The sequence below is a fragment of the Siphateles boraxobius genome, unplaced genomic scaffold (genome assembly GCF_051911475.1).
Source record: "Siphateles boraxobius isolate OS27281-9 unplaced genomic scaffold, OSU_SipBor_1 26, whole genome shotgun sequence".
Classification (NCBI taxonomy): Eukaryota; Metazoa; Chordata; class Actinopteri; order Cypriniformes; family Leuciscidae; genus Siphateles; species Siphateles boraxobius.
This window is the reverse complement of record NW_027508876.1, coordinates 27,876,271-27,885,062: the sequence shown is the minus strand read 5'-3', so window position 1 is coordinate 27,885,062 and position 8,792 is coordinate 27,876,271. Positions and strand designations below refer to the sequence as shown.

The 8,792-nt window shown below is 38.1% G+C and overlaps 1 protein-coding gene across 2 annotated transcripts in view; it reads right to left on the bottom strand.

The window, feature by feature from the left end:
- Positions 1-8,792, bottom strand: part of ift140 (intraflagellar transport 140 homolog (Chlamydomonas)) — a 30,303-nt gene that overhangs the window by 15,633 nt on the left and 5,878 nt on the right. The window contains exons 11-19 of one of the 2 annotated variants that reach the window (XM_077245396.1): positions 8,555-8,627; positions 8,366-8,457; positions 8,017-8,144; positions 7,819-7,936; positions 6,920-7,041; positions 5,794-5,932; positions 5,398-5,529; positions 5,198-5,233; positions 4,790-5,007 (exon numbers count right to left, since the gene is read on the bottom strand). In XM_077245396.1, the coding sequence (XP_077101511.1) occupies positions 4,790-5,007; positions 5,198-5,233; positions 5,398-5,529; positions 5,794-5,932; positions 6,920-7,041; positions 7,819-7,936; positions 8,017-8,144; positions 8,366-8,457; positions 8,555-8,627 (1,058 nt within the window). The remainder of the gene's footprint in view (positions 1-4,789; positions 5,008-5,197; positions 5,234-5,397; positions 5,530-5,793; positions 5,933-6,919; positions 7,042-7,818; positions 7,937-8,016; positions 8,145-8,365; positions 8,458-8,554; positions 8,628-8,792) is intronic. The other variant, XM_077245397.1, reaches the window with a different exon arrangement.

Below are 8,792 nucleotides of genomic sequence, written 5' to 3'. Positions count from 1 at the left end.
TGATAGTATTATCAAATTATTCCAAAATATTCAATCTAATATGCGAGGAGATGAGATGGAAATCTGGCGGAGCAGATTCTGTGCAGGTCTGGGCATTTGGTACCAAAATTATTTTAGTGACTTCTGCCTGTTCATTTATCTCCATACATCTCCATGTGACGATTCATCAGATATTATATAATCTACAAGACACCAATGAGGAAACTCTGCATAGTAACCATTAAGAAGGAAATGATCTGAATCTGGTCATAATTGTATAATAAACTGGAACTATATCAGTTCACTATACAGTAGACACAATATTTGTTAACCTGTGCCTGTGGTACCCATATATGTGTATAATACAGAGGTATATTAATTATATTATTAAAATTTCACATTTCACCCTGAGCGGGACTGATATAATATTATTGAAGTAATAAACAAAGCCATTCAACACACAAAAGGGTTGTTCTGGGATTGACTGACTGTGTGTGTGTGTGTGTGTGTGTGTGTGTGTGTGTGTGTGTGTGTGTGTGTGTGTGTGAGTGTGAGAGATCGGTGAGCACAGAGTCAAGGACAGTCTGAATGAGAGGAAATGAATGGAGACACACACACACACACACACACACACAAACACACACACACAACACACACACACACACACACACACACACACACACACACACACACACACACACACACACACACACACACACACACACACACACACACACACACACACACACACACACACACACACACACACACACACAGATAACATGAGGCTAATTAATGTTACTACATGCACAGAAACTATTGGCATTATTAAGGGATAGTTCACCTGAAAATAAAAATCCTATCATTATTTACTTACCTTCATGTTGTTTCAAGTCTGAATATAAACAACGTTTTTGATTTTTAGGTGAACTATCCCTTAATCATGTTTTGTTTTTAACAAAATATTTCACGTTTTCCACAAAAATATTAAGCAGCACAACTGCTTTCAACATAATAATAATAATAGTAGTAGTAATGTTAAAAATCATTATTAAAAATAATAAGAAATGTTTCTTGAGCAGGAAAACATATTAGAATGATTTCTGAAGGATCATGTGACACTGAAGAATGGACTTTAATTACACAATTTAAAATAAATTAAAATAGAAAACACTTATTTTTAAAGTGTAATAATATTTAAAAAATATTATTTTATAACTGTATTTTTGATAATAGACTTTTAAATAACATAAAAAACTTGTAAATAGAGCTGTATATTTACACATCATACATTCATATAATTAATGTAGAGCATATGCATATGAATTACATGAATGTATGAGGTAAGCTTATATTCCTGCTTTTTACTCTTAGTTATTTTATAGTTAATGGTCAATTGGTCAATGTTTTGGTATTTTATTGTATTCACACTTGCTCTTTCCCATACAGTGAAAGCATAAAGTCACCAGGGGTTGTCTTGTCAATCTCCTAATAAGAGAAAAAAACAAAACAACAAAAAAGCACCAAAATGTATAACAAAAGTGGTGCATATGACGCGTACACTGTATTCCAAGTCTTTTGAAATCGTACAATAGCTCTGCGTGAGAAATAGACCGAACTTAAAAATGTATTTTCCGTTTTAATTCTGAAACCTTGCTTCCTCATTCATACATGACGTGGCGAAATGACTTGTAAATATGATGTATCTTGATATACATATATGATATACTTGCCATTTGGATATATTTGTGTATTACTTTTAGGAATATAGCACACAAGTCATAAGGAAAATTATTTGATCATACTTCTTTTAAGATGCCTTTTAATTCTTATTTGGAGCTTTACAGCCTCTGATTACTTGTTTATTGTTTCAAGAAAGTCATACAGATTTTGAATTTTAAAAAATTTCCGAATTTTCACTTTTAGGTGAACTAACCTTCAAAAGGTGAAACGTTAAAGGCCATTCAAACAAATCTGACAGTATGTGTTACGTGTTACAGGGATCCGTCACAGTTCTTGAGAATTTGATTGTTCAAGATAGGAATCAACAGATCACTCAGCTCAAGCTCTTTTCCTCTCCTCCGCATTTCATCTGTTGCTAAAATGAACTAAAACAATACAGCCGGAATGTACAGTACACACACCCCATAGAGTCATGGAAATCTGTGTCTTTTACGGTAGTGCTCTCATACACACAAGGCGTCTTTTGGGAAGCCGCTACACACACCTACATATAAACACCAGTAACCTTACAAGCACGCGAAGTACAATTACTATTCCCATTATAAACATGAAACACACAAAGCCCCTTCTGTGTATTTGATTTAAACCGGGAGACGGCAGTGTGTGTGCGTGTCTGTTTAGATCACTATATCCTCTCTGGAAATATGACTGAAACTGCATTTTGTATTGTATGAAACCAATGACAACACACATACAATATAAATGTCTGGCTCACCATTACCTCATTAATCATTAGTAAATCATTTTTATAATAAAGATTATTTTACATAACATCTCCCTTTTCAATGTAATGGCTGGTAAATGGTAAGCATGCCATCTGGCACGTCCTCCTCCTCATACACAGGCAGGCAGAACGCAGAGGATGTTTCACTCACTCACAGTGACTCCTGCTTGTGTTTCAAAACCAACCTAGTAAGCTGCCTGCCTAGACAGCATTTTTAGTTGTGATGGGGCCATTTTAGTACAGTGAACTCATTGTCATGTTCAAGAAACCCATTTGAAATGATTCGACCTTTGTGACATGGTGCATTATCCTGCTGGAATCAGAAACAATGGTCAGAAACAATGCTCAGGTAGGCCGTGGCATTTAAACGATGCCCAATTGGCAATAAGGGGCCTAAAGTGTGCCAAGAAAACATCCCCCACACCATTACACCAGCACCACCAGCCTGCACAGTGGTAACAAGGCATGATGGATCCATGTTCTCATTCTGTTTACGCCAAATTCTGACTCTACCATCTGAATGTCTCAACAGAAATCGAGACTCATCAGACCAGGCAACATTTTTCCAGTCTTCAACTGTCCAATTTTGGTGAGCTCTTGCAAATTGTAGCCTCTTTTTCCTATTTGTAGTGGAGATGAGTGGTACCCGGTGGGGTCTTCTGCTGTTGTAGCCCATCCGCCTCAAGGTTGTGCGTGTTGTGCCTTCACAAATGCTTTGCTGCATACCTCGGTTGTAACAAGTGGTTATTTCAGTCAAAGTTGATCTTCTATCAGCTTGAATCAGTTGGCCCATTCTCCTCTGACCTCTAGAATCAACAAGGCATTTTCGCCCACAGGACTGCCGCATACTGGATGTTTTTCCCTTTTCACACCATTCTTTGTAAACCCTAGAAAATGTTTGTGCGTGAAAATCCCAGTAACTGAGCAGATTGTGAAATACTCAGACCGGCCCGTCTGGCACCAACAACCATGCCACGCTCAAAATTGCTTAAATTCTTGATCATAGTGACTTGATCATACACTTCTTATATGTTCTGTTGTTTGGGAGTAACCTGAGGTTGTATCTTGATCAACGTCACAAGTTCACAGATCAGCGGTATGAAAATTTCATATCACGATTATAGTGACCGAAATTATCGTGATTATCAATATCATCACGGTTTTGTTAAAAAGATGAAAGTGTTAAAAAAGAACTGATGCTCACACTGAAGACATTTCAACAAGTTTTATATTTGAGAATCAACAAACAACAAATAAAACGAGCAGCTCTATGCACTTTTTAAAGCAAGATTCTATTCTGTGGCATTTCCTTCCTTATAATGACCGTCATCAATAGCAACGCATTATAGCTCAGCGCACATCCATGCATCACAACGGAAACGCGCTCTCATTTAATTCTAATACAACTTGTCATCTTGCGTCTCCGTCTTTGATTGTATTGAAAATGAAATCAGAGATGATTTATTGTTCACAGAATTTGATAATATTGTTGTGATCATCTTGTCTGGATGAGTTTTGTACGCTGTACAAAATGGATTTAACAGGTAAGAATAGAGACATTAATCTCTATTCAATATGTCCCCGTAATTAAGTGGTAAAAAAAATCGGTGTAATAAGAGTACAATGAATATACATTATTATCTCTCAAATGACACTCTTAATAGTCTTGTTTGAAATTGTTTGTTCGTCTTCAGCTCAAAGCCACTTATTGCTGCAAACTTTTCTTCGCGGAAGCTTCGAGTTTATTTCAAGTGAGTGAGATAAAATATTTCAACTCAAAACAACATTTTGTGCCCAATTATTTTCCAGACGTAGTTTTAGCATTGAGATCAAAGTTAACTTGCCTTGCGTTCGCTACAACAGTGGATGATGGTCACACAGGACGACTCGGCAGATTTGAAGTGTTTACCCCTATCACAGCAACTTTTTTTCTGCATGTTCTGCAGACAGAGTAACCATCCTCGATTAAGTTTCCCTCAGGATTTTTGTAAATGCCAAAATATGACCACACCTCAGATTTGGTCTTCTTAAAAGGCTGAAAAATCTCCGAACACGGTCACTGCCTTCCGCCATTCCTTCTCGAATAAAAAGAAAAACCCCAACATTGCACGCATGCATCAGACTGTTGCTGGCTGGACAGGATTTATAGGGAGTTATTAAAATCGTGATAATCAAACACGGTTTTAATGATAATTGAATTTTAAACGATATTACTAACCGTCAGTACATTTTATCGTGGTTTATAGTGAAACCGGAAATCGTCCCATCCCTAAGCTCTTGTGAGGTTTGAACATACTCTGATCAACTCTGGTTGGTAAGATGTGAGTGCACGAGTACATGTACCTCTTGATGAGTTTGATGGCTTTAAATGCTTCGTCCATGTCCCCTATAGTGAGGTAGAAGCTGAAGTTCAGCATGGCGTCTCGTGTCTGCTTCTCGCAGCTCTCCAACCCCACAAAGTCTCGCAGGGCTCGCCGTACCACCATCTGTGGGGCCGACGGCACCTGGGGCGCTTCGGCGGGAGTCGAGACCGCCTGGCCCTGATCTCCAACCTCACCCAGCTAAGAGGACAGAGAGAAACATTCATTAACGATAAACCTTTAGCAAAACGCAAAGGTTCTCTTTTTGAACCAAATCCAGAAAGATGAATGAAGAGAGAAAGAGTGACGTGTATCATATGGGTGATTCTTTTGCCAAATGGTTGATTGGCATTGTGAGTGTGATTTGCTGGGTGAGTGTGATGGTACTCACGTCAGGGAGAACGAGTCCTCCCCTCCGAAATAAGAGCTTAAGAGCAGCAGGATAGTCAGAAGGAAAATCAGAATAAAGAAAAAAAAAGGATGCATGCAAGAAATACAGAAAAATGTATTTAAAGGGGTGAGAAATAGAGATGCATACAGATTAACAGAGAGTTAGGAGGAGGGGAATGAAGGGCTCCTGTGTGTTCATACCTTACAAATATAATAGTAATACGGTGTATCTAGAGCCAGCAGAGAGAGCAGTGTGACTGGTTTAGGCTGCGAGTCCTGCAGGAGGAGACCATGTTCCTGTGTCACAAAGAACGTCACCACCGTCACGTCCTCCTGTCAGGGAAAACAAAAAACTTTTAGTTTTTAGTATGGAAAACAAACTTTGTAATTGAGCCAGGACTATGAAAATATACTTTTTTTTAAAGGAGTCTTTTTAAGAAGTGATGAATGTGAGAGCATGGGGCAGGATGGGGGATCTACTAAAATAAAAATAAATTTTAATTAAATGAATAAAAATTAAATATACATATATGAAAAAAAGCCCAGTTAACAGGTTAAACAAATTAATTTCATTTTCATTATCATGTTGTGTTTTACCTTCTCTGTTTGTGATTGGCTACTTCTGAGGAGGTCAGAGTTCACAGGAACTGTTTCACACACAAACAGACGTGGCTCATTCTCGTCCCAGAACTGAGAAACAGGGCAGCGGGCGGCCAACTCCCCCTCACATCGAGTTCTTAAATTTAAATACAATTTTTCACAATGAAAGTTTGCTTATTTTTATGCACTTGCATCATCTCTGTTCCTGTAAGTAGGGCTGTCGCGGTGAAGGATTTCCCTTGCGGTAATTTTGAGTGGCTCAATAGCGCGATATGCGGTTTTACCGCCATTTATTTATTTATATTTATTTGTTGCTATATAAATACATGTTATGATGTGGTCAGCATACACAAAATCAATGTAACCAATGTAACCGAAACAGCGTCTCTGCGCATTGAACTCAGCGCGCAGTTGTTATGCCAACGGACTGTCTTTGAGTGAGTCATTAAACCGTTCATTCAACAAAAACGTTCAAAAAAGCTTATTCCTTAAATGATAGATGTAATGAAACAAGGTGTTAATTATTTTTTAACTTTGAGCTCCACTTTTCAAGGCTCAGCTGGCCAGCAATGCTAAACTTTTGGGCAAAGCTGAAGCAATGCTTCACTTAATAGAGACCAATGGCATTGATTCAATGCGTGACTCGCTGCTTTCCCCCCACGGCTTCCTCGCGCTGTGTAATGCTGACCAGCGCTGACGCCATTCATGGTAAATACCCTTACACGTTAAAAGGATGATAGCCTACGACAAATATTTCGCTTTCCTTGGAAACGGCAACCTTTTCACGAATATACATGACTTGACTTCAAAGACAGACGCAGGTAATCGCACGCGCTCAGTCGATCACATTCACTGTCTGTTTAGGCTTAAGTCCAAATCCACGAATCCTCTGTAAAAATCACCATGATAAACAGTCTTGTTATCATTATTAACTTATTTAACATTCAATACACATGGTACGAACTACGAAGGGTGGCCTTATGAAAAAAGAAAACGCGGTTCGCGGTTGCTGCGGTTACTTGCATTCCTCTGCGGTTGGCCTGTCAGTAGCGCGGTACTGCGATATTGCGGTTATCGCGACAGCCCTACCTGTAAGACCACGCAATATGTAGTCTCACGGTACCTTTGACTGTCGTCGGACAGTGTGAGACTGCTCTCTGGCCTCCCTGACAAAAAGTCGAAGTAAGACAGCGTGTCCAGCTCGATGTCATAGAAATACACTTTGTTATCTGGCCGCCCGTTCACCTACGATGCACAAAACACAACAGAGACATTGGCAAAACCTGCAATTACAAATTAAAGGATCTATCAATCTATCTATCTATCTCTCGATCTATAGCGTGTTGATCCTCACATAATAAAGTGATACCAAGTGTTAACCCTTAATTTTCTTAACTAAACTTAGTGGGGGTAAAATGAACTGACAGTTTTCTTTCAAACGGAGAGAGCTGACAGCACACTATATTAAAGGCAAGCTAAATGTGACAGTTATTATAGTTAAATTAAAAGTTGTTATAATATCTTTAAGCCAATTAAGAAAGCCTGAAAATTATGGATTTCAATTATACTGTAATGTTGAATGGCTACTAATTTAATCTAAAAAAATCTATTTAATAGAGACATAAGTAGCAGTATTAGTTCTCTATACTTCATAATACTTCTTAAAAAGACGCCATTAAACAAATATTCAAAATATACCATCTTCATGTTGCTTCTACATTCATTTGGATATTCAAATTGTAATGTTAGGTGTGATTAATCACAATCAATTACAGAAAAATGTGTGATTTGACAGCACTTAATTAAATTATCTAAATCACACAATTTTTAATTATTTAGTCAAGGTTTCTTACAGCCATCCTTAAGTTTTTCATGACCATTTTCAACTTGCTGCATTTCTGCAGTTTAGATTAAAAAAATGATCTTGGTCGACTTTCATTGTGCGGATCAAACTTGTAATTCAAAAGAGCAAAATCCTGTTTTCCATTATATGTTCCCTTTTAAGAATTGTCTTTTTTGTACCTGTGTAACGAGGACGCTCAGCTGACTGCCGCTGGTGTTGCATTTGACTGATCTCAGAGCGCCCAGGTCAGGAATGAGCTCACAGAGGTTCTTTGTGACGCCCAAGGGTTTGGCCTCCCTGTGCACACAAACACACACAATATACACTCATATACATTACACATGTTTGTGTAGAACTGAGTGTGTGTGTGTGTTTACCTGCGTGTGAGGTTAAAGACTCTGACGTGAGACGTATCTGTTCCCACAGCCAGGTAAGATCCACACACACTCAGCAGTGTCGGGTTTCCTTCCACTTCAGAAAACACCAGCAACTGTTTCACAGTGCCCTGGACACACACACATACACTTAAGAAACACTAACTTGGAAATGTGAATATTCACTATGTACAATGTATATTTTCATGTTTAAGAATGTGTACATGAGTGTAGAGTTTGTGTGCATTAGTGAGTTTAAGAACATCACTTCTGTGTGTGTGTGTGTGTGTGTGTGTGTGTGTGTGTGTGTGTGTGTGTGTGTGTGTGTGTGTGTGTGTGTGTGTGTGTGTACCTGTGGTGTGCGGATCTGGACACGGTTGGGTTCTATGGTATAAATGTTTTCATCATGTAATGCAAGAGCAGTAGACTCACACTGGAAAGAACCTGATGAAAAAACAACAGAATTCATCAGAAAATGACTCTAGTACACAAGCAGATCCAGATTCTGTGGTGCTGCACATCTGTCATGTGGTATTAGTACCCGTGCTGTGTAGTGTTTGTCCTGATGGCTCATACACTGTGATATATTTCCCATTCCACACTGCAATGATATCCTGTAGAAACACAAATAATTTAGAATTTTTTTACATTTTTTATTAATAATATATTACATTTATATTTATTTATTTTATATATACATTTATTTTCTTGTTCTGCGAAAATACATTTCCCTGATCTGGCAATAAAAAACACTGAGTTGAATGTTTATGGTAAAATCA